At 35.6% G+C, this 26,282-nt stretch overlaps 1 protein-coding gene across 1 annotated transcript in view; it reads left to right on the top strand.

Annotated features, from left to right (window-relative positions):
• ADAMTS17 (ADAM metallopeptidase with thrombospondin type 1 motif 17) overlaps positions 1-26,282 on the top strand; it is a 485,504-nt gene that overhangs the window by 196,117 nt on the left and 263,105 nt on the right. The window contains exon 8 of the mRNA XM_020963836.2: positions 3,904-4,009. Within this exon, the coding sequence (XP_020819495.1) occupies positions 3,904-4,009 (106 nt within the window). The remainder of the gene's footprint in view (positions 1-3,903; positions 4,010-26,282) is intronic.

The raw sequence follows: 26,282 nt of genomic DNA, 5'->3' as shown, positions 1-26,282 counted from the left end.
GCCCAGGGTCACATAGCTAGTATGTGTCCAAGGAAGATTTGAACTCACGTCTTCCTGACTCCAGTCCCAGCATGCCATCCACCGCCCTACCAAGTTGCTCTTTGTAGGGTTGTCGTGAGATTCCCATGAATTAATTAATAGAAAATGCTTTGTGGACATTACATTCTACATAAATCCCAGTTGTTATTATAGCCCAGGAGAGATTCACAAGGGCCTGAACTAGGGCATTGTGAGTGTGAAATGGAAAGAATGGTGTTGAGTTGAGAGAGATCATGGAGGTAGAATTAACAGGACTTGGCAACAGACTGAGAAGCCAAGGGAGAGAGAAGAGTCTGTTAGAGTCTGGGGTTGCCTTGGTTGAAAGTAGGAACAGCTGTGCCCCAGAGGCTGTGCAGCTGCTTATGATTTTGTGGGCCAATTTAAGAGGCTTCAGGGTGTACCCATACTGCTGATGTTAGGTGTTGTGGGAGAAGCTTGGCTTGGGGTGTATGGAAGGAGGTTGGAGCATATGGCTTGGATGTTTTTTCCTTCCCATTTTATTTTATTTACGTCACTATCATTTTCCCACCCCACCCCCTTTATCCTCCAATTCCCCCAGAGAACCCACAGGGAGGCAAAGTGCCCCAGGGGAAAGACTGTTAGCTTTTAGAGTCAGATGCCCTAGGCTCCAATCCTGTTTTCCGTTACTACCTGCAGTGTCGTTGGGTCTCAGTTTCCTCTTCTAAAAATGAGGGGGTTAGACTAGATGGCGGCAAAGGTCCCTTCCAGTGTTAAATCTATAATCCCATGATCCTTGCCTTGTAAAAAGAAGCACAGAAGATAGAAACCACAAGGGAGACGTTTAAATATGAAAAACCAACAGGTAAAAGTAAGGCAGAATAAACCAACACATTGACCTTGTCTGCTGATGAATAACACTTTTCCATATTCACAGTCCTCTACTGAAAAGGAAGATATTTTAGTGTATTTTACCATCAGTCCCCTGGCACCAACATTGGTTATTGTATTAATCTAAATTCTGGTCTTTTGGTGATGTTTGGTGATGTTACAGCATTGTGACTCTTCTGTATATATGGTCGTCTTAGTTCTCATTATGCTCTTACAAATATATATCAGGCTCTGAATAATTTATCACAATGGTGTCCCATTATATTAATAGTATCCTACTGTATTAATATTCCATACTTTGCTCAGCTATTCCACAATCAGGAGGCATCTATCCTGTTTCCAATTTTAGGATTCGTTTGGGTTTTGGGTTGTTGTTTTTGCTGACATAAGAAAGTACCACTAAAATATTTTAGTGTATAGGGGAGCTGTCTCTCTGTTTTTTACTTCTTTGGGGGTATAGGCCTAATAATTTTTCACTGGGTCAAAGGACATGAACAACTTAATCAGTTTTCTAGCAAGGTCCCAAATGTTTATCACAAAACCTGGACCAATTCGCAGTTCCACCAATAGTGTATTATCTTGTGCCTATCTTCCTTGTCTAATGTTGACTGTTGCTAACTTCTATCATCTTTGCCAATTTAATGGGCAGAAGTAGAAACTTCAGTGTTGTCTAAGTAGAAACTTCAGTGTTGTTTAATTGACACAGTTCATTGATTATTGTCAGAGGAGCTGGCAGTGGAATTCAGTGTAGATTGTCAGACTGTGAATAATAGAAGTAGAGTGTGTTTATGAGGATCAATGAGTATGAAGGAATTTTGGGAGCTTAGAGTCCTGGTTATTTATGCCAAGCATTCACAGTTTGTTACAGTTGGCATCCATGCCCTTGATCAAAGTTTTAGGACATAGTACAAGTATGAGTATATGCAATAGGGTATTATCTTATGTTCTAGATCCTGGTATCTCCCACAAAGAGCCAGAGGTGAATCCTGGGAAGCTGTGATAAACAGTTTATATGGTACAGGCTATCTGAACATCAAGTTATTAAACTTGCTGTAGTCTCCACCAAGGAAGAGGAGATTCCTATGGGTAAGATTAGGTAGAAATAAAGGGACCTAGAATATTGGGTATGAATGAAAGCAGTTGACCACAAGTGACATTTCTTAATAAAAAGAGTAAAGATTTCAAGATCTTGAATCTGAGTGGTCCTGAGGGTGGCAGGGCCATCAAAAGAATTAAAGCAATTGAGAGGAGGAGAAGGTTTAGGGGCAAAGAAGATCACTTTAGTTTTGAGAATTAATTTAAAGTTGAAAAAAAATCAGCTTCACTAGCACAGGATGGGGAAAGCATGGCTAAACAATATCTGTTTAAAATATCAGGTTGTTTCAGTAACTGTAAGCTCAATATGAGTCAACTGGTGGCCAAAAAAAATTAAAAGGTAATAAAAATAAAAAAGCTTCATTTAAAAGGCAATAGCAAGTTAAATGTAAGATGTGGTACTCCTGCTGGTCTCAAACCATACTGCATCTGGAGTATTGTGTTCAATTCTGGGTGGCATTTTTTAGAAGGGATGTTGGCAATCTGGTACATATCCAGAGGAAGGAATCATCGTGCTGAAAAGAATAGAGGCCATGACATATCAAGACTATTGAAAAGACTGGAGATGTTTAACCCAGAGAAGATCCTTAAAGGTTACCTGATAGCTGTCTGCAAGTATGTGAAAAGTGACTTAGAGTTATTTTGCTTGGCCTCAGAGAGTAAAACTGGGAGCCATGAGTAGAGAAGCAAATTTTGACTTTAATAGGAAGATAACCTTCCTAACTACCAAAGCTGTCCTTGAGGGGAACAGGCTAGTTAGAAGGTAATGGTCTTATTCACTGGGGAATTTCAAGTGGAAGCTGGATGATCATGTATTATCAACATGTAGATTGAAAATCCTTTCATGAGATTGAAAATCCAGGGAAATTTTTTAAAGGAGAATATTTACTTAAAGCGAAAGTATAGGATATTGTTTTTATTTATCAAACTGAAGCTTAACCAACTTGAGCTTAATATACATACATGTATGCATACATATATATGTATATATGTGCACACATATATTTGTACTTCAAGGTTACACGTTTGTATATATGTGAATGTGTGTATGTGTGTGTGTTATATTCATTTACAACAAGGTGATAATTGAACTTGTGACAGCTGATAAGATCACTAAGAAAGAGGGTGGAGAAAAGAGAATGGAATATACAGGGCTGAAATTTGCTGGATATCTGTCATTAGGAGGAATAAGATTGAACCAGAGATTAAGGAAACAAATTTTGACCCTAGATCCTAGAGTTCTGTCACTGATGTACTTTGTAACCCTGAATAAATTAAATAACCTGTTTTTTCCTTTCGACCTTTTCTCATCCTTAAAAGAGTTATGCTGATTCTTTCCATTTACTGCTTTGGGGAAGTTCTAATTGTTAGGGAGTTTTCCTCATATGGAGTTTAAATTTGCCTCTTTGCAACTTCTACTCATTGGTCCTACTTCTATCATCTTGGGCTGTGATAAAACAAACCTAATTCCTCTTCTTCATAATAACCTTTCAACCATTTTAAAGCAGTAGATTCTCTTCTTCCAACTACCATGTCTTGAGTTTAATTAAGTTCCTAGGCACTCCCTCCCTCTTTCTTCCTCTTACTGTCCTTTAGGAAGATATTTCCATGGTCTTCATTAATCATCATCTGTGGTCTTAAACCCTAGAAATCAGTAGATATATATATCCATTCTGTAGCATTGACACAGATAGATATAAATTTCAATATGAAATTTCTAAACAAAACATACATTGACCTATTGGCCTTTGTTTACCATAATTCAACTGTATTGTAAGCATTTGTTCAGGTTTTATTAACCTTAAACACATGCACAGTTATTGACTTTATTACATTCAGACAAATTTCATTGCAATTACTTGAGGAAGTGTCTTGCAAACTCTGAAGTATGTGTGTTTTCCTTTTTTTATATATATATAGGAATTGCTTATTTGGGAGGAGTATGCAGTGCTAAGAGGAAATGTGTGCTTGCAGAAGACAATGGTCTCAATCTGGCATTCACAATTGCTCATGAGCTGGGCCACAAGTAAGCATTACAATCTTAATTGTGCCTCTTAAAATGCTTTTATAAGTATAATTCATTCACTTTGATATGTTTTTAAAACCAAATTTGTATTTTAAAATAATGTTATTCTAAAACTTTTTCACATGGGATCAATTTTGAGAATGTATTTGATGTGCACCTGTCTCAGAAGAAAAATTGTGCCAACAATTTGTTTGTAAACAAGTAAGAAGTTCTAATTAGTGAACAGTTTTATACTCATGGTTGAATGTCTTGAATTCATGACCTTTTGCTTGTTTTTAAAACCAAACAACATAAGAAAATAGATATTTCTTTGGGTTATCTTGCTTAGATACCATCTTATGGAATGAAATAATCTTTTGCCATACAAATGAATGGTTACTAAAATTTACTCTATATTTCAATTGATGGAATAATTTTTTCTACTTCTAACATTAATTTTCATTTCCAGATTATTTCTAATAAAACTCAAATTCCTGAGTGTAGATACTAAATTCTAGCTTCTAAGAGAATGTCCTGGATTTACAGAAATACTTATTTCCCACCTTCCAGAACCCAATGAAATCCTTTCCTTTTAGTTCATACACTCACAGAATGTTCTCATTTGAAGTGACCTTATAGCTTGCAGAATCTTTATTTTACTGGTAATGAAACTATGGGTCAGAAAGATTAAGCGATTTGCACAGTGTTTAATAATTCTTGCATGACAGTGTGTGGGACAGCGACCCCAAGCCAAATTAAACTCAGAGACTTCTCAAGATGGAAAGGAAAGGTTAGCTTTATTACAATCTTGCGAGATGGCTGTCTGCTCCTTCGATACACATGGAGAGAGAGAGAGAGAGAGAGTCGGTAACAGAGGCCGCCTTATAAAAGCAAATCTCCACCCACCACGAAAACGAGTTTCCACCCACCACTATCCCTTACCCCCTTAACTGGGGATGGGGCTTACATTCTAAAAGGGGAGAAATAGTTTTCCCTATCCCCTTAACTGGGGGTGGGGCTTACATTCTAAAAGGGGTGGAAAGAAACAGAATTTAGCATACTTTAACCTATGGCCTATTCATCCTCTCTAGTGTCCTTACTTAGCAAACCTAGTGCTGTAATGGCCAGGGTGTGACAATCAGAAGGGATAGTTTTAAAGGCTGACTTCAAGGCATCCTGAGAAGTCTTCACAGGGGTTATGTCCCATTCAACAGGAAACAAGTTTTCTTTTAAAAGTAATTTGAAAAGTTTATGTTTATTCCTGAAGTATCTATCTGCTTTATGTCTATTAATTATACAAGTGAGAGAATCTACACAATTATCATAAAAGAAACAATTGTGGTTTGAGTCCTTGATAATTTATACTGTATTTAGAAGTGTTTTTCCTAGAATGGAAAGAGTTTAGTGAAATGAAAATGTAGTTCATAGAAAAATTAATATTTCAAGGTAAAGTCCTAAGTAACCCACACATTAAGGCACTTGAGTTCTTAATTCAGAAGTCCAGTTTTCTGCCATGGAAAAGCTGTATGTACAAGAAAGGATAACCATTTTATTTTCAAATTTATTCCATTTTCATTGCTTCCATTTAAGAAGGGAGATTTTGGTAGGAGATATTTCTATAATTATTAAACAGTATAAATAGAAGATAAATTATGGGTGCCATTATGTGATATTGTATGCATTTCTTTAAATTAAGAAGGGCTTTGTACCTTTTAAGTTTAGTTCCCTTAGCAACAGGATGAACAAGTGACTATAATTAGTGCTATTTTACCTGGGCCACATATTCTATAGTTATTTAACAATATAAGCAGAAGATAAATTATGGATGTCATTATGTGATATTGTATGCATTTCTTTAAATTAAGAAGGGGATTGTGCCTTTTAAGTTTAGTTCCCTTAGCAACAAAATGAATAAGTGACTATAATTAGTGTTATTTTACCTGGGCAATATTTTCTATATCAGTGACTTTTAGCTTGTATACTTACTTTGATCCTTGGATGGGTCCATCATTCATCAGCATAGGTAAGCCTTCCACCTGTGCAGATCACTCACCATCTTTCTTCATTCATCTACCCCATGGCTCAGACTTCTTTCTCTCCCATACCTTCCCCACTGCTTTTCAGCTTCATTTTATATGTTGTATTCCCTCATTGGAATGTAAGCTCCGTGAAAGTAGGGCCTATCTTTGGATTATATTTGCATTCCCAGTGCTTAGTATAGTGCTTGACACAAGGCTTAATAAATGCTTGTTGACTTAATAGACTCCGTACCTTCTTATTCTTTCAGAAAAATCATACTTTTGTTTCACATGCTGGCTTCCATTCTGAGAACCAAAGAAATTCTGGATAATTTCTCACATTTGTGAATACCATATCCAAAAAGCTTTGAACCAAATTTGTCATACTTAAATTCTTAGAAATTTCCACCTAATTTGGGAATGTTTTTGGCTATCAAATTAAAATTGTGTTATGAAGAAATGATGATCTGAATTTCTATGTTTCTAGCTTCATGTAGCATATATATATATATATACATATACATACATACATATATATAAGTATATTGAATATAAAACTTTTCATCTTTTCACTTTAAAAATATAAGTATGACAGCTTATCTCATTACCTATTTTACTCTTTTGGATTGACATATGTACAGTTAGCACAGCATATCTGAAGAGAAGAATGGTTAATTTCAGTCATATTTTGATGTTATTCTTTAGCTAAAATCTTAGAAGACTATAGACTACTGTTTGTAAACCTATTGTGCTCAGTTACATAAAATAACAAATTTTTTTTAAACTCATAAGTCTTGGAGTTTTTTTACCTTTTCCTACTTAGTATGATTAAAGTCCTTTTAAGAAAGTCTGTTGCCTCAGAATGATTTGATTTAGTAAGAAAAGGATGTTTAAGGTCCCACCTTTAAGAGTAAAACAATAAACTCATCATCTGTAGGAATCTTCCAATTATATTATGCATAGTCTAATCAAACCAAATAAAGGAAATTGGATCATTTTATCATTTCAACTAAATAGTATCCTGCTGTACATGTATGAAACTTGAAAGGGAATTCATCATCCAAAACAGGATGAACTTTGATGAGTTTTCTCTCTAGACAGACCTCTTCTACTACTGACATTTCTTAATAGGTAATTGAATTCTGTAGCAATAATTTTTTTCTAGGATGAGCACATCTCAATAGTATTAATGAATATATAAATCATTCTTTCTCAAAACAGGATTTAGAGACCACTGTTGAACACTTAGATCCTGCAAGTGGTCCATTGTCCAGTATTTTCATGTGTATTACATGGCAATATATAATTCATACGGTGTTTTGTTTCTTGCATGAATGCTTACAAATAAAAGTTAGAAAAAAATGCTATTTCATTGATCTCTGATTAGAACTAACATTGGTTTCTCTGTTCATTCTGGTAAGTTTTGCTTCATCTTGTTTTTAATATGAAAAATGGAAAGAGAAGCAAGATGGAATAGCTATTCATTGAGGGTGTTGTTTTTTTTTTTCCTTGTCAAAGCAGTTCAGTGAACAAATAAATTTGGGAACAATTGGTATGGACAACTTCTGACTCTTCCTGACCTCTTTCTTTCACTTCAGCAGAAGACCTTATAATTGGATTAACATTAGCAAAGGGATACTTTCTCTACCAGAATGCACTCTTTTCATGTTGAGACAGCATTAGGCATCTGCTGCATGGCTTTCAGAGTATTTCCTTCTACTCAGAGTGCTAGGAGAATACAAATGAAGCAAAATCATTCAAGTGGATTTCAGTTAGTCTTCTGAATCTTAAGGCTTATGATCACAATAAGTGAGGATGAAAGGAAGAGAAAGAGAACAGCAACATAAATTTTCACTGATACCTTTCACATACCTTCATTTGCATTTTGGAATCTAATGATTAAGAAAAATATATGACCTCATCCCTCTTTTCTGATTAATCAATTCTATTGAAAAAGTAACCGAACTCTATATAGGATAAAGTATTATTAGGAATTGCCTAGATTCTCTTTAAACTTATTGTTCTCATAAGAGCTCACTGGTGAATTTCTGGTTTTAATGTTAAAAAAGAAACAATAATTTGACTTACCAGTTAGATTTTGGCCAGCAAGGCCACTCTGTATCAGAAGTTCAGAGACTTAAAAAGCAAGTCTGAATAACTTTTGCAAGCTTTATCAGACCAGAGAAAACTATCATTCTAGAGATAGCTGATAGTCAATGGACCACTGCATAATTTGTTTTAGATTCTGTAATTAAAGACTTTTAAGTATGGGTGATCAAATGGTTTACTTATCTAGTAAAGCAAAAGAATAATATAATGAGGATGATCTAACATGCCAGTCCCTGTTTATGATCAACACTAAAAACCATATTTAAAACTAGAAATCTTTTAGCATAAAAATAATCCCTGGAAAAAACCAGTGTCATTGTCCTAGTGTGCTTCTTTTGTCATTGGCTTTTTTTTTTCTGGTACCACTAGAAAGTTGTGGCATTGAAAGGACTGATATTGCTAAGATTTATTGTTTCCATTTTTTTGGCAACACAAAGTTATTGACTGTGACTGATTAATATTAAAATTGTAAAATGTAAGAGGCAACAAACAATTTCCAGGTTTGGGGATAAGAAATAAGAATAGATCATCTATTGTAGATGACACTGCATTTTTTATGTAAAGATAACAAAAAAAGCAGGTGCATCTATTTGTTTCTTTTTAAATTTTTTTTATTTTAAAATTAAATACAAAATGAGAAAGGAAAAAAAAAATTGCCCTGTACATAGTAGGAGAGGATTCAATATAAAACATTACATTTCCATTTCAAGAAAAACTATATAATAAATACTACATATTGTTTTCAAAGCTGCCCAGCTTTTCTTTGCTTCCTTGTTGGTTTTCTTTTGTTCTCTGCTATGCACTTTTTACTTTATTTTTTTCCATCTCCTCCCCCTCCCCTACCCTAAAAGGCTACAATTAAGCATGGATACACACAGATATCTATAAATATACATATATGTACACATATACACTCATACACATATATGTAAGACTGTACTATGTTTATTACCACTTGTCATCTGTTTCTCTGAAAGTAGATAGCATCTTCATAGGGTGAAGTCTTTCCATGTTTTTCTAAACCAACTAGCTCATTTTCTACACCCCAGCAATATTCCAACCCAGTCACATCCTATCTGAGAGATTGTCCATGAAAGTTTTCCCCCCAATTTTCTGCATTTCTTCTATTCTTAACTACATAAGTTTTATTTATACAATATTTATATTTATACTTCCTTTACATCCTTTCTTCCTGATTTCTTTGAATTTGCTGACCTTTTGCTCTTCCAAATGAACTTTGCTACTGTTTTTTCTGACTCAGTAAAATATTTTTTTAATAATTTAATTGGAATGACATTGACTAAATGGTAATATTGTCATTTTAAAAATTATATTGGCTTTACCTACCCATGAACAATAAATATTACTTCAATTATTTAGATCTGATTGTATATAAAAATTATTCTATGTTTATATTCATATAGTTCCTGTGTCTGTTTTGGCAGGTATATGCCCAGATGTTTTATACTGCCTAGGTGTTTTAAATGGTCTAAAACAATATTGAATAATATTGCTGATACATAGTGTAGTTTCTCTATTTTTCACTTTTGATTAAATCTATTTTAACATTAACTTTGTCTGAGATCATGATTACTATCCCTGTATCTTTACATAATAAATTGTATTCCTCCCCTTTATTTTATCTTTGTATGTTACAATGTTTCCTGAAAGCAACATATTTTTTAATTCAAATTTTTAATCTGCTATCCATTTCCACTTTATGGGTAAATTTGTCCCATTCACAATCTAAGCTACAATTACTTGTTGTTGTCTTTTCGCAAGATAATCGGGGTTAAATTACTCACCCAGAGTCACTGAGCTAGTAAGTGTCAAAGGTCAGATTTGAACTCAGTTCTTCCTGACTTGGGGCTGGTGCTCTCTCCATTGTGCCACCTAGCTGCCCCTACAATTACAATTTTCCTCTTTCCTATTTTCCCTTAATATCCTTCTTACCCTATTTGCCCTATCTTTCCTCACTCCTCTGCTTTACTTCTACCCACTACCTTGCCCTCCTGTTTCTTAACCTACCCACGCCTCTAAAAGTCCCTCCTGTATCCTCACCCCCACCTTATCCCTTTGCCCTCTTATTCCTTCTGAATTTAGAAGACTTTTATACTTCTTCTTTTCATAATTTTCTTGATTTTCTTACATTGTCCTTTTTTCTTTTTTACTATTTTTTCTCAATATCTCATTTAATTTTAAAACTCCTTTTTGAGTTCTTTGAAGAATTCTTTTTTGTGCTGTGAACCATTTGACATTTCTCATTGAAAAATGAGTGGCTTTTTTTTTTAGTTCCATTATCTTTATGTAAATATGAACCCAAGTCTTCTCTATCCCCATAGGAACTATCTATGGTTGGGCTCTTTCTCCTTTGCTTACTCTTTTTTTGTTTGTTTTATTTTTTTTTTACCATCTATTAGTTTAATCAAGTTATAGTCCCGAGGTATGAAGAATGATGCCCCAAGTCTCAGGTCCTTCTTACTGTTATTTTCAAGGGTCCCAACCTTGGGCTCTCCTCTCCACTCCTAAGCTATGGCTAGGGCCCCCAGCCATACTGTCCTGCAAATGATCTTGCTCCCTGTGGTCCCTCAGATGGCTGCAAATTATAGCTGTCCTCTCTGCCCTAGAACTGAAATCAGGGACTCTGCTATCCGCTAAGTGCCCACAGCCAACACGGGTTACTGCACTTACCAGGTGTGTGCTAGCTCCTTTTCCCCCACACAGCCACATCCTGGGATGGGTCTAGTCAGTACAGCTATGTTTCAAGACAATGGAAGGTCCTTCAGTCTTTTGCTACTCAGCTGTCAGACCACTCCCCTCACGCTGTCTGCCAAATGAAAATTTCTGAGGCTGTCTCTCAAGCCAGCTGCCCCCCAGGCTTGTTGTTTGTTGATTCTTGATTCTTCTGCAATGGCCTGGGGGTATTTGTACTTCACTCAGACTGAACCACCGCCCCTAGAGGCTGGGTCTTTCCTGGGGTCTTCTCAAATTGTCTTAGGACACCTGCTTCCCCCCCATATTTATTTCTGCTGCTCAGAGGTGATGTTTTGTCTTTGTCTGTGTGTGTGTGTGGAGGAAATTTGGAGAGCTGAAAGTTTTCCAACTATTCTACAATCTTCCCAGAATACTTTTCTCCATCTATTTGTTTCTGATGAACTGAAAATCAGTAGCATTTTGGAAAGAAATCTAGAAGTTGGATCATACTAGAGATCTGAAAGAGACCTCAGAGTCTATTTAATCTAATCCCCTTCATTTTACAGATGAGGAAACTGAAGTTCAGGAGATTTTGTGACTTATTTATGGTTATCTTGGTTACACAGTGTCTATTTTGACCCAATCATTTAATTGTTTGGAATATAACCTCAAAGCATTGTGATTTTTTAAAAGGTCTATCTATTCCAAGATTTCTATAGCAACATTATTTTTAATAAGGGGAAAAAGGAAACTACCTAAAAGTCCAACAACCGTGGAATAGCTAAATAAATTCTGGCATATTCATGTATCTAAAACATTAATATAATTAAGATAGACAAATATGAGAAGTGTAAAGAAATACGGAAAAAAATGTATGAAATATTGCAAAGTGAAAAAAAAGTCAGAAGTACTGAATATGCAGTATGATAATGAAAGATGATTAGTGAAGAGGAAGGATTCTGATGGAGACCAAGAAAGTCTGAAAAGCCATGATACCTGATATGTTAAATTCATCTACATAATAACTTGAAAGTAAATTTCATTGTTCATAATCATTTTAATATTAAATTTACTATAAATCACTTATCAAAAAAAAGGAGAGAAATCTGGAAGAGCAGGAAAAAAGTTATTATTTGCATCAAGCACATGATATCATGGTAAAGATGTTGTTTTGCCAACATGTGAAAGATAATTCCTTGATGAGGGCCAAACGTTAAAATTTGTTCTTTCTTCACTTGAAAAAGATAAATGATGTCTTCATTGCACATCAAGGAATTAGTTATCATTCGTGCAGAATTTATAATCTCCACTATGAGAGAAATAAGTGATTCAATAATTAATGTGTCTAAATCATAGGACCTAGAGCTAGAGGCAATGGTAGAGGACACCTAGTTCAACACCTTCATTTTGCAGATGAGGAAACAGAGCTAGAGAGATGAAATGACTCATCTAGAGTCACTCAAGTAAATAGTAGAGCCAGCAAATAAAATGGCGCTACATGCTTGATTTTTGGACTTCTGAGTTCTTTTAAAGGAATGATTCCCATATGAATCACAAAGAGAAGCTAGTTTGGGTTTGACAAGTTTTTGGAGGCTCTCACTTCCCAGAGGCATTCTGCAGGAATACTTCCCCAATTGATACTTTCTGGTTAAGGGTCAAGTCTTCCTAAGTATGGATTCCCTAATTACTACAACATATGTTTTATTTCTTGAGCCAATAATGGGTAATTTTGTTCCTAATGTCACTTATACATAGTCCTTATTATCCCTAGGAGCATAGGAAGTTGCTTTTTCCTCAGAAGGTGCAAATATACCTTATAGGGAAAAAAGTCTCATGTAAACTATACCTCTAACTGTTCATTAGTTCATTAGTTCTTCTTTCTTTTCTCCTATATGTGACATCTATCCACCCTCCATTTGCTTGACATGGATTTGGATTCTTTATTAGTATCATGAGATCTAGAGCTGAATTGTAGTTGTGGAACTGGCATCTGAGCCCAAGCCTGCACATTATTTGTTTAGTGCTCTTTCCACTATACTTCATCCTCACTGATAAGCTGGAAATAGAGGCTTTCCTCCAGTCATTTCACCTTTTCCTCTGATACAGAGATGAATTTGTTCCTAATAAACATAGTGTTCATTGTCTATAAAAATAAAACCAAATGAAAACAGGAGATAATATTTGAAGCAGCTTCCTGACTCTCCATACATACTTAGTCTGAAATTCCCCCTAAGACTTCTCCTGCTACTACAGTTATCCCTTCCACATCATAACTTTCCCAGTCATGGTTTCAACATATCGCAGATTTGCATAATAAATTAAATGGGGGTTTTGGAGGAGTTTTGTGGAAGCACAGATGATATACAAAGGCCAGCAGGCAACAAAGAAAAAGTTTAGAAACTCAGAAATGCATAAAATATATGTAGAGTATTGAATAATATCAATATATTTTATCTTTTAATATAACAATAATTCAGACTTCTTCTCTGGTATGAAGGAAGGGCCAAAACTTTTCCTGATCAAGGGGATACGTCCCCCAACCCCTGAAATGTGGAATGGATACCTATAAATTTATGGATACTCATCACTTTACTAATAACTATTGTTACTATTGGTCTTATTAGTGAAATGAGTGTCCATGGTAAATGTTTACTTTAAATCACATGCTCCATTTGTATTTGTTTTAGTGAATGAAAACAATCGAACTTGATACTCCTTTTAAAAAACTGTGTTATGCACAGGGGGCCAGATTTGTGGCTTCACGGATCAATACAAGTCAACACCTTCTCTGTGACTTGGTCTGAAAAAGTTGCCTGGATCACTGAGAGGTTAAGTATCTTCCCCAGGATCCACAGCCAGCATGTATGTATGCCAGAAACCACACTTAACTCAGGTCTTCTGGGCTGTGTGGCCAACTCTTTATCCACTATTCCAGGCATGACACTTCAATCAGGTCATGGTTTTCTTCTTATATGACTTTGCAGATAGAAAAGGTATACATATATCTGTATGTATATAAAGTATGTATGTATATTATATACATAATTTATATTACATTATATCATATCATTTAATCTTCACAACAACTCTAAGAGGTAGATGCTTTTATTATCCTCATTTTACAGATGAGGAAATTGAGGAAAACACATTAAGTGACTTTCCCAGGGTCACACAGCTAATAAGTGTCTATGGCTGAATTTGAACTCAGAACTCACTGACTCTTAGAGATCCAGCACTCTATCCACTGAGCTACCTAGCTGCTTCTTACAATTGGGTTTAAAAGATTAATTTCACGATTATAATACAGAAGAGGCTTGGCCAGACAGGGGTTCATCTTTTAAAAAAAAGTATTTACTGATTTTACTGTAAAAGATTACTAGCTCAGTGATTCAGTAGTATGACGGAATAGCTAAAAATGCTTCTGATATGCTAATACGATGTCAAATTAAGAAAGGCATAGTCCAAGCCTAGGGAGGTCTACTATGCTCTGCTCTGAATAGACCACATTGAGTATTGTATTCATTTCTGGATGCTGTATCTTAGGAAGGACTTTGGTAAGGTAGGAAGTACAGAAGAGGGTGACCACAATGGCAAAAAGGTTCAGTTTCATTCCAAATTAATTTTTTTCTTCAAGGAACTAGGAATGCTCAGACACAATGACATTCATCAAGTATGTGAAGGGCTGTCATATCAAAGAAGTATTAGATTTGTACTGCTCAGTACCTAGAAGGCAGAATTCAGAGTAGTAGGTGCAAATTACATATAAAAGGGAAGATTTCATCTTGATTGGGGGGGGTGGACAACTTCCTAACAATTAGAACTTTCCAAAAGTAGAATAGGGTACCTAAGGAAGTAATTGATTCCCCTCTTATTCAAAGACTTCAAGTGGTTGCTGGGTGATTACTTGTATATATGGTAGAGTAGGTTTCTTATTCAAGGATAGGTTGAATTAAATGACTTCTAAGATCCTTTATATACTGAAGAGTCAGTGTTTCTGAAATGACTATTTTGGCTAAGTAAGCTTCAGATTTTGGTGAAGAAGCTACACAGTTCTATTATATCATCATAACTATTATCAGGTAATTACTTTAAGAGGCTGTTTTCAATTCTTTTCTTTATCACCAAAATCTCTTGTGACCTTGAACTAATGTCTTAATTTTATTGAGTCTTGTTTTTTAGTTTGTAAAATGGAATGAGTCCTTTTGGGGAATGTGCTGAGAGGTTCAATTAAATTACTTGTTACTATTCTGAGAATCAGAAATATTAGACTTTTTTTTTCACCTAAAGCATAGGTCTGACCAGATATCCTGATTCTATCCATTCTTCTTCTGCCCCACTCAGTGAGTTTCAGTGGCTTCTTATTACCTTTAGGGTCAAATGTAAAGCCCTCTCTTTGGTGTTTTAAGTTCTTTATAACCTGTTGCCTTCCTTCTTTTCCAGTCCTCTTATGTTTTATCCCGCTCTGTGAACTCTACAATCTAAAGACATTGTTCTACTTTGCAGTTCCTTGAATACAACTCGTGCCTCTCTTCTCCATGCCCAGAGGGGGCCTACTGCCCCCTTTTCTAAAAAATTACTCAGTGCTCCGTAAAAATCTATTTTCTTTAACCCTTTAACAGTTTTTTTTAAAAAAATTGTCATATCAAAAAATATAAAATATATTTTTTTAAATGATACATATTAAATTTAATAATTTGTTATAAATGTTTAGATTTTTTCAGCATTGAAATTATGATGACACAATATTATATCATGTAACCATATAGTGTCATATTATAAACATGTCATTACATGCATATATTCCTGCTGATACATGCTGGACTTTCCAACAATGCATGACACTCACCTGCCAACACTTGCTTGTTAAGACCTATTGGCAGACTTGACCACTGATTGGTTATAACTTTCATTGTGTATGTTTATTTGGAAAATAATGTAATCACTATGGCTTTAACTCTGTTACACAACAGATGAAACATGTACAAATGGTTTTCTGGATTCTTTTCTCTTCTTTCCTTATGTTTTCATTACTCCTTTATTTTTATTCAATACCCCCTAATTACATCCAAGGCTACTACCACCCATCCTGGATTATTCCAGCCTTCCCCAGTGGCAGTATCACCCACTTCGGAAACTTTGTTCATGCCTTTGAGCTATCTATCCCCATACCTGCATCTCTCTCTTAATTTCCTTGGCTCCCTTCAAGACCTCGCTCAAACCTCACCTTCTGAAGGAGGCTTTTTTTAGTCTTATGCACCACTGCAGGTGATAATGACTTCTTTTTTCTGAGTATCTTCATCTACTCTATAGATAATCTTGAACATACCTGGTTATTTGTATGTTGACTTTTTTATTCAAACAAATGCGCTAGGAGGTCAAGAGTAATGTTTTTGTCTTTCTTTGATTCCCTAGCATTTAGTACAGCGTGTGGTAAGTACTTAATTAATGATTGTTGACTCATTGACTGACTGACCAGATGAATCAAAAATGGAAGTCCATATTTTTACATGGCTGAGCCTCAGTAGCAGATTTAGCTGAAAGAATAATGCCAAAGAATCTATATATTCATGATCACATACTTAAAATCTTGCCCTCTGGGAGAGAATGAACATTTTTAAGAGAAAACAAAAAGGATCTGAGAGATTTTGAAACAAAAAGAGTGGATCTATGCTTATGAAATAGACAATTTAAAGGCCATCAGCAGACTGACATGCACCTTAGAAGTTCTGCAAGTTCCTATTAAATTTTAAAGTAAACTCTCCAACAATACAGATTTCTTGTCCTTTTTAAGAGGAAACAGGCTACAATTGATAATGCTAAACCATTGAGGATTGGTAATATCCTATGATTGTCAGTAAGTGATCTATTAAGGAATGAGACAAAGGTTAATTGCTCACACATAGAAAACTTTACACTGTCCTATGTACTACTGAGCAGATATCAAAATACCCCTTGCATAGTTGAACCTAGTCTCCAAATGATACATTGTCTACAAGAAGGGTAACATTTAAAGTTTCATCTACCAAACACCTGTGGAAAGCAACTGTGGATGTTTTTCGCCAGAACATAACATAGTACAAATATGTTTAAAAGAAAATAGAAGCTAGGAAAGGTTGTAAGATTGATTGTATGCCTGGGGATACACTTGTCTTTTGTTCTGCTCCAAGATATGAACTGAATTACATCCCTGGGTAGTGTGGTTTATTTTGGGGAAATGGGAGAACATGTGAATATGTATGGGATGGAGGAAGGGGAACCTGGGAGGGAAATGGAAAATGGGGAAGAAAGCTATAATGGGAGATTTTTTCCCCTAAAGTTTTCACAAACTAGAGTCAAGGTAGTTCAAACTAAAAGAAAATGTCTCAAGCCCCAGAACAGGAAGTCAAGAAAGCAATTATCCAGATGTGTGAAGTATGGAAATGTTTGCCTGTAATATATATCAAAAATGAAAAGTCTAATACGGTACTGGAGAAAACCCAGTACAAATGGGAGACAGATTTGTACATGCAGGTAACCCAGGTAACCCCATTCTAATACTGGCCGAACTCTTTTTTTTAATGTTGGTATATAATACTATCATCTCCATGTAAGGAACAGATTACAAAGGGAATTTCTGGATATTCAGTAATACTTTAAAAATATTGGGGGAAATTCTTTTATTTTAGCCTAACTTAGGAAATTTAAAATCTAAATGATGAGTACCCTCTCCCTTCCATTTATTGGACAAAGGATGTTTATGTTCTACTAATTTATTAATGGCCCCAGTTCACTTTTTCACAATCATAGAAAAATTTAGCCCTGGTATTCTAGCCAAATTCTAACTTGATTCATTAGGTTGTAGATTTCAAATTTCCCTCTTTCCTCCAGCTCCAATTGTATCCAGTACTCTTCACTTCCTATTCTAAACAGTGATTGGTGTTACTGTGCTGTGTTCAGTGGTCCTTATGTTTCACTAGGGAGGTGGGTGAAGAAATTCTGATATATAATTTGGAATGATTTGAGCCCCTAGATAAAAAATACTCCATGAATATTGGTGGAGTTTGCTCAGTGTTATTTCAATCCTACAAAATTTAAATACACTCAGTCCTAGTTTTTCCTTGTTTAGCATTTGCACTACAGAGAATTCTTTCCAGCAGTTCATAAACTAGCAGGACCAAATTCCCTTTACTGAATATATTGAGCTGAGAACATATGATATTTCCAGTACCTATAACTAACAACAAGAAAAAATTCCTGGTGGAAATAATCATCAAACAGTGCAGGATTTCAAGAGAGATTTTTGGAGAGAATTATTACCAAATGCAGCGAGTTCAGACTAATTTCCTACTGTCCTATGTGACATGTTACCCACATTCCCTTTGTGTACATTCTTCCTCAGTAATGGACTTGCATTTTCTGACACTTTATCCTCCTGTCCTGTTTATAAGCAAAAGCAGAATTTGCTTATGTTCACCTTTCCTGAATGGCTATTTTCCAAGGGAGAGTGATAATGACATCATACACAGATCTGTGTCATATGTAGGCCCTTTTAAATTGCATTATTACAATAAATGAATAACTTTTCATTAGTCAGTAATGACTGGGCAATTAACAGTTGTTTCTTTTAGAGTCATATCATTGACTCCAAGTTTTATGTATTACCCTACAGTAAACTCAGAAGAAGCCAGAAGGAAAGACGGTGCTTACTGCAGTTGTCTGGAAAAGTCTAATGTTTTTCAGTCTTGATTGGTTCAGAAGAATGGTTCAAATAGCCTTTATATGTTTGCCAGTGGCAGAAGTTTCAAATCCTCATCACTAGATGAGTTAGGAATTAGCCATAATATTGGTGACAGTTAATAAAAACAAACAAAAAACTCAACCAAAAACAATTCAGGAAGTGAGCAGAGGGTCTTTGATTCCCACCTGCATTTTTAACAGTGAGTCATAGCGGCAATTGGCTGGACATTATCATTGTGATGGAGAATACAGCTGTATTTTAGACCTTTCTCTGCCTCTAGGGTTACATTACTGTAACAATGAGGGTTACAAAAGCAGGGCTGGTGTTTGTCTGTATAGAAAAGAATGCTCTAAAATTAATTATTGGGTGGATTTCATTACATAAAATAATGTTGTCCAAAATGGTGTTCAGTTAGCTTCAGACGGGTGGAAAGTTAGATTTGGCCAAGAACCTAATGTTCTGGAATCCCGTCAGAACTAACTCAGCCTCTTTAGTCTGAAGAATTGAGGGTAGAAATTAGATGAGACCAGATTTTCTTAGATTCTTGGTGCCTTGGGCTAGGCCATGTAAATAGATTTTCTTGTGGTATTTTGGCCCTAGGGTCATGTGAAAATAAAAATCCTGGAAGACAAATTTAGTTCTAAGCAGCAAGTTCAGACTGACTCTTATTTTATCCAAATTCACTTACTGATCCATAGAAAGATTCTTCTTGCTCTTCCATTATAAATTTCCCTTTGTTATTAAAATGTTATGGAAATTTGAGGGTAAAAATGAAACAACATAAATTATTGTTGAGAGTCTCTCGTGAGTCATAATTGTATTTTATTACGTAAAATCCCTGTCCATTAACTCCTCACTATAAGTGGAGAATCCTAAATAGAACACTGGAATAAAACTAGGTTTGTTATATTCTTTCATTCTTTGAGGTTACTAATCACTGATATTGTCATTTGAAAGAGTTTTATGTGGACAGACAGGTACCTTGTCACATAATTGAAATAGCTCTGTTCCATAGTCACTATGGCAAACCAGAACTGACAACAGCAACAAGTTCAAAGGTTGGGATGACTAAGCAGTGAGATGTTCAGTTAAACAAACATTTATTAAGCATCTTATGTACAAAGCACCAAAAGCAACATAAAGGCAAAAAATGACAATCTGCCCTCAAGGTAGGAAACAGCATTTACTAGTCGGGGTGGCAGATGGAGCAGAAGGAGGACATGCATACAAGGAAGTAAATGTAAATCAATTTCAAGAGGGAGAGGGTACTAATAAAAGCCTACCTAGGTTCAGAGGGGCTCATCATCAGAAGATTGAATGTTGTTCAGTTGTTTGTAGTCATAGATGACTCTTTGTGACCCAGTGTGGTCATTTTGTTTGTTGGTTTTGGTTTTTTGTTTTTGTTTTTGACAAAGATGCTGGAGTGGTTTACCATTTCCTTGTTTATAGACTAAATGGAAATATAAGTAGGGAGAAAAGGACCTAAGGTTTCTCTCCACTCCTGGAGGCTCACAGCAAGCCCTTTTCCATCACCACCAGGAAAGAGAGATGCATTTGGCCAGTTTATGCCTTTTATATGCCTGCACATTCAGTTATGGTTCAGTAGCTGATGAAAAGTCTTCACTACTCAGTAAGCTGATGGGAAATAGTCACAGAGTATGAACTGGGGATCATGGTCCCGGCATCAAACATCATCATGAACTTCCAGAAGTGGGTTCACAGTTCACCAAAATCCAGGTGGATTAGCAGCAGGAAGAACCTACTGCACATAATCCCAAGATTGGGCCCTCATTAGCCAGTCCTCAATGATATGATTACAGTCAATCCTTTTTCATCTGAGTCAGCCATGGTATGTAAGCAAACAGAAAGACTATCCAATGCTCATGTTGAACAAATATCAAATACGGGGAAAATTTAATGGGATGAGACAGGAATAAAAGAGTCCAAATAAAAATATAAATGAGTATTAGAGATGCTTCCTAATGATTCCTGGAAAATGATAGAAAAGGTAAATGTAGGTACTTGTCAAAAACATGATGATTTCTTACCTAATTTATTTTTAACAAAACATTGATGTAACTTATGAATTTGCCAAATAGAATGAAGAAAATATAACCTCTCTGATTCTTTTCTCCTCTCTTCACTTCTCTCCTCCCTCCTTCCCCTCCCCACTCTTTTACAGTATGAAAAATCACCATGGCTGACATTAATATGTCTCTTTATGTATGTTATATCCTTTGACTCTTGCAACAATCCTATGAAGTAGATGTCATTATTTTCCTCATTTTAAAGATGAAGAAACAGAATTAAAGAAGTTAAATACTTTATAGTCACATAGCTTGTAAATGTCAGAGACAGGATTTGAACTCAGGCCTTCCTGACTCCAACTGCAACACTTTATCCAAAATGACTATTCTTTTCTCTTTCACTTCCTGTCTTCCCCCTTTCTACTTCTTTTAGCCTGCCCCAAAGGCAATGACAATACGAGATAGTCTTATGTTTTTTATAGAAAAAACTTATGAGTGTGGCATAATCTACCTCATAATGTACAGAATAACTAGTTGAGGTCTTTGAAGTCAATGATCACTTTGGCTCTCAAAAGCATTAAAAAAATCACTTTATTCCTTCTGTAGGGAAATGATCTCTTTCTTCTTAAATTCTTCATCTCACTTTGATTACTCTTTCATGCTTATCAAATTGCATTTTATGTTATAGTTATTAATGTAAGCATTTTATCCCCTTTATTAAATCACAAACTCTTTGAGGGCAAGAACTCTGTCTCATTTCATCTTGGTAACTCCAGCATCTTCATAGGAACTATACTAATGTATATTTCAATGGATCTCAAGTTATCACTGTGGCTCCTCCCTCCAGTGGTTCAGATTATAGCCATTGCATTCCATCTCATCCTGTGAGAATCTTGTCCACATTCTCCTACAAATCTATCACAAGGGTCCACCCAGAAAGTTGGATTATTCCAAATTTCTGTGCTTTATGTGATTATGAATGTAGCATACAGGTAGTCCATCTGTTATACCTTACTCTCATTATAAAGCCAAACCACTTCCTTTCCAGCCACGCGTCCCTTTAATGATATCTTTTATGATGTTTTGTGTGAATAATTCTTCTTAGTCCCTATGCTGCAGCCTATTTATGTTACCGTGTGGCCCCCATGATTTTCTATTTTGTCTCCTTAGTAATTGCAGGATTCTATAATTAACTGCTATAAATCTCTGTATGATAATATTACCAGGAGACTATTGGAGTTAAAAAAAAAAAGTAGACCTTGGTATCAGTCAGGGAAAAATGTGAAGTTAAATGAAGACAATGCACAATTTCTTAAATGTAATGTAGCCTACACTCTTTTCTTACTTCCACACTTAGCTCATTTTCCAACTGAAGTATCTGTTCGAGATACAGGTACACATAGATCAACTATATGTGCATATCTTGCTTTTGACAATAGCAATTTTTTATACAGCATCTGGTGGTAGTGAATAGAATGCCAAGTCTGGAGTCAGGAAGACTCATCTTCCTGAGTTCAAATCTTATCTCAGATTCTTACTAGCTATGTGACCCTGGGCAAGTCATTTAACCCTATTTGCCTCAGTTTCCTCATATGTAAAATTAGCTAGAGAAGGAAATGGCAAACAATTCCAGTACCTTTGTGAAGAAAACTCAAAATGGGGTGACAAAGAGTCAGATTCAACTGAACACAATTGAACAACAACAAAATTCTTTATACACTTGACTTTCTCTTCCTGAACACTTTTGAATAATTATGGAATTAATTAGAATACTTTGTAAACGTGGTGGGTCTCGACACAAACAATGTGATCTGCAAATAAGAGTATCCAGATGATTTTAATATTCATAGAGAATCCTTCTTCCATTTGGACTCTGTTCTTGACATCCCTGAAATCACCTTTAGTGACATCACCTTGACATCACCTTTAGTGAGCATCTATTTCTGTTTTATGACTTGCTTCATACTAAAAGCCCACAAAATTATCAAAAATAAATCATCTTTGTGCTTGCATCTGTCAAGTAATCTTATATGACCTTAACATATGCAAGGGACATAATTTTTTGGAAGAGAGCCTTGAAGGCTTTACTTTGGTCTACCAAATCTTTTCATAATCAACAAACAAAAAGTATAACAATATCTCATATTCTCTGTACATTTTAATAAATTATGTGACTGTAACTATGTAGTCTCTAGTAGATGGCATATGTAAGTTAGCCTGTTCCTTTCTCATATTTTTTTGAATCATGTCCTCAATACTGTCCTCGTATATTTCATGAGAATAATTTTGTAATGTTGAAAAATAGAAGGGCAGGTAGGTGGCACAGTGCATAGAGCACCGGCCCTGGAGTCAGGAGGAGCTGAGTTCAAATCCGGCCTCATACACATAATACTTCCTAGCTGTGTGACTGTAGCCAAGTCACTTTACCCCAATCACCTCACCAAAACAAACAAACAACAACCAAAAAAAGAGTATCACTTTGGGAGAGGCAGCTAGGTGGCTCAGTGCATACAGCACCGGCCCTGGAGTCAGGAGGCCCTGAGTTCAAATCTGCCTCAGATACTTACTATCTCTGTGACTCTGGGCAAGTCACTTAGTTAACCCCACTGCCTCCAAAGCAAAAAACTGGGGCAGCTGGGTGGTGCAGTGGATAGACACTGGCCCTGAAGTCAGGAGGACCTGATTTCAAATGTACCCTCAGACCAAACACTTGACACTTACTGGCTGAGTGACCCTGGGCAAGTCACTTAACCCCAATTGCCTAAAAATAAAAAAAGAAAGAAAAATAGGTATATTGGTGGATAGTTATTGGCATCCTCTTGATCACTGTTATAGTATATGATTTAGTCATAATTTGTAGCTTAGGTCCTAATCTGTGATTTCTCCATTGATTCATTGTCTTCTCTTTCATATACATTGAAGATCAGTTCCTCAGTACACTTAAAACTATGACCTCAATCTCAGACTTCCTCCATAGGTACTTGGTATGGTCTAACTGTCCTTCCTTTCCTTATTTTCTTTAATGCTACTGCACTAGTAGATATTTAATCAGTGCTGAGCTTAATGGAATTAGAATATTTCAGACTTAGTTTTTCCACAAAATAAGAGGAAAATAATCTTGTGCAGCTCCCCATTTATATTCTTATGTATTCCACAGCTCTAAACTTTAGAACAGAACCACACTGATAAGCTAAATGGAATTCAGTTATTAGAGAGACAAGGGGCTACCTAAATCTCAGCTTAATCAATAGCAGGATGAGCAAAACTAGCAGTGATTCCTTCCTATTCTTGGAAGACTTGGTTCTGTTAAGCAAGCCAAGGATGTGAGGTAGCTACCCTGTAATGAATTGAGAGACTTTTCTTACGAGCCACTTTCTTTAATCTGGAGAGTCTAAGGTTTCAAATATTTTTGGGAAAGAGATTATATAGCCTGTGATACAAAGAAGAGCAGGGCTGGCAAATACTTTCTATGCTCCCTCTGACTCAAGAAATACTAGTTTTCAAAATGCCGTTTTCTAAATTAGCATTTGTTTTGCTACAAGGGTAGTAATGAAGCTAATTGGGTTGCTTTGTATTTTATAATTGTCTGCAATTCCCTTTTAGACCAAGGTCAAATGATTGAAAAGTACATGACAAGCCTGTTCAACTTGTGTCCAGATCAGAGGTAGGGAACTTGTGGTCCTCTAGGTTCTCAAATGTGGCCCTTTGACTGAAATGGAACTTCACAGAATAAATCCCCTTAACAAAAAGATTTGTTCTGTAAAACTGGAACTCAGTCAAAAGGCTGCACCCAAGGACATAGAAGGCTACACATGGCCTCAGGGCCACAGGTTCCCCACCCTTGGTCAAAATCTTTTGGTTATATGAATATCTGAACTATTTCTAGGAAAAGTTGACCTAGACATCATTATACTTTAGTTATTTGGAGTGTGATAAAGAATTTGACTTTTAATTTACACAGTATTGCTATTTCTTTCCCCTGACCTCCTCACTAAATCATTTTTCCAGTTTTTAGTTGGATAAGAATTTGCAAAATGATGTTGATCAGTTCATCTAAATTAGGTGCACAACATATTTCATTTGGCATTTGCTTATTACTCCCATCAGTAAACTTATTTAAAGCATATTAAAGTGATAGTTACTCTGTCCATCTCTGTCTTAGCCAAAGTTTTCCATGCAGGTTATTCACAGCAGATATTCAACTTGTTGCTAGTGAAATACAGAATTTTTCTTTCTCAATCAAGTTTTGTTTTTATTTTTTGGAATTTCTTTACTGTTCCTAATTTCACTCACATTTCCTTAATATGCTATTCTATGCCAGCATATCCTGGGATTTGTTCCAAAATTGACTGCCACATTTGGACCCCACTTTAAGTTCAGTTTCATGTATAGCTCTGAGACCAGTTTTCTTGGTAGTAAATGGTGTTGTAGCCATTGCTTTGGTGTCATCCAAAGATGCTTCAGTTTGTCGTGGAACTTATGTGTGTGAGGTAAGCTCATGAAGTGTGCCAGTTTAAAATATCTTCTGGTGAGTTATCTTGGAATATGATACTGTACAAGAAGATCATGATTATTATCATTTGATGCTAAAGAAAAGAAAATAAATTGGCTTGACAACAGCAGCTCAGAAACTGGGCAGAACCTACATTAATGTCTACTACAGATGATACAGAGTGTGGAATACAGTCATACTCTTAGAAAAGAGGCAGTGTTTGATAAAAAACCAAATATCAGTTCTGCTACTGTGTATGACCTTGAACCACCAGATGCTGTATAAAAAATTGCTATTGTCAAAAGCAAGATATGCACATATAGTTGATCTATGTGTACCTGTATCTCGAACAGATACTTCAGTTGGAAGATGAGCTAAGTGTGGAAGTAAGAAAAGAGTGTAGGCTACATTACATTTAAGAAATTGTGCATTGTCTTCATTTAACTTCACATTTTTCCCTGACTGATACCAAGGTCTACTTTTTTTTTTAACTCCAATAGTCTCCTGGTAATATTGTCATACAGAGATTTATAGCAGTTCTAAACAACTAACTTCTCAAGATTCTTTAAAGGTAATTTGTTATATCTGGTTAAGTTCTTGGGCGCACTCTCATTGGATGACACTCTAATACTGCTAAATCTGTGTAGTCACACTATTCAAATCAGAATATGTACAGATTGTTTGCCAATGAAATTTGATTTTTTTTTGAAGATGGAGACTGAAGGGCATGCTAAATTCTTCCTCCTAAAGGGAAAAAAATGGCACAGACCAACAGTCCACATACATATGTCTACATACACACATAGCTATACATGTACACATTCATATAATGTATATATGTATATATAGACACATCCACATGTATATACATATGTTTATGTACACATATATACATATACTTATATCCTGAGATGACAAATCTATGGCTCATTTAACTAGCTATCTAGGTTATTTATCTGTTATGTAGGTTAATCAGATCATAGATTTAGAGCTAGAAGAGGCCTTAGAGGCCATCTAATCCAACCTACATTTTACAAATGAAGAAACTGAGGCCTAAAGAAGTTATGACTTGTTCAAGGTCATACACAGTAGCAGAACTGATATTTGGTTTTTTATCAAACACTGCCTCTTTTCTAAGAGTATGACTGTTTTCCACGCTCTGTATCATCTGTAGTAGACATTAATGTAGGTTCTGCCCAGTTTCTGAGCTGCTGTTGTCAAGCCAATTTATTTTCTT

The sequence above is a fragment of the Phascolarctos cinereus genome, unplaced genomic scaffold (genome assembly GCF_003287225.1).
Source record: "Phascolarctos cinereus isolate Bilbo 61053 unplaced genomic scaffold, phaCin_HiC Scaffold_3;HRSCAF=262, whole genome shotgun sequence".
NCBI classification, from domain to species: Eukaryota; Metazoa; Chordata; class Mammalia; order Diprotodontia; family Phascolarctidae; genus Phascolarctos; species Phascolarctos cinereus.
Note: the sequence above shows the minus strand (reverse complement) of the source record. Positions and strands in the feature narration are given on the sequence as shown.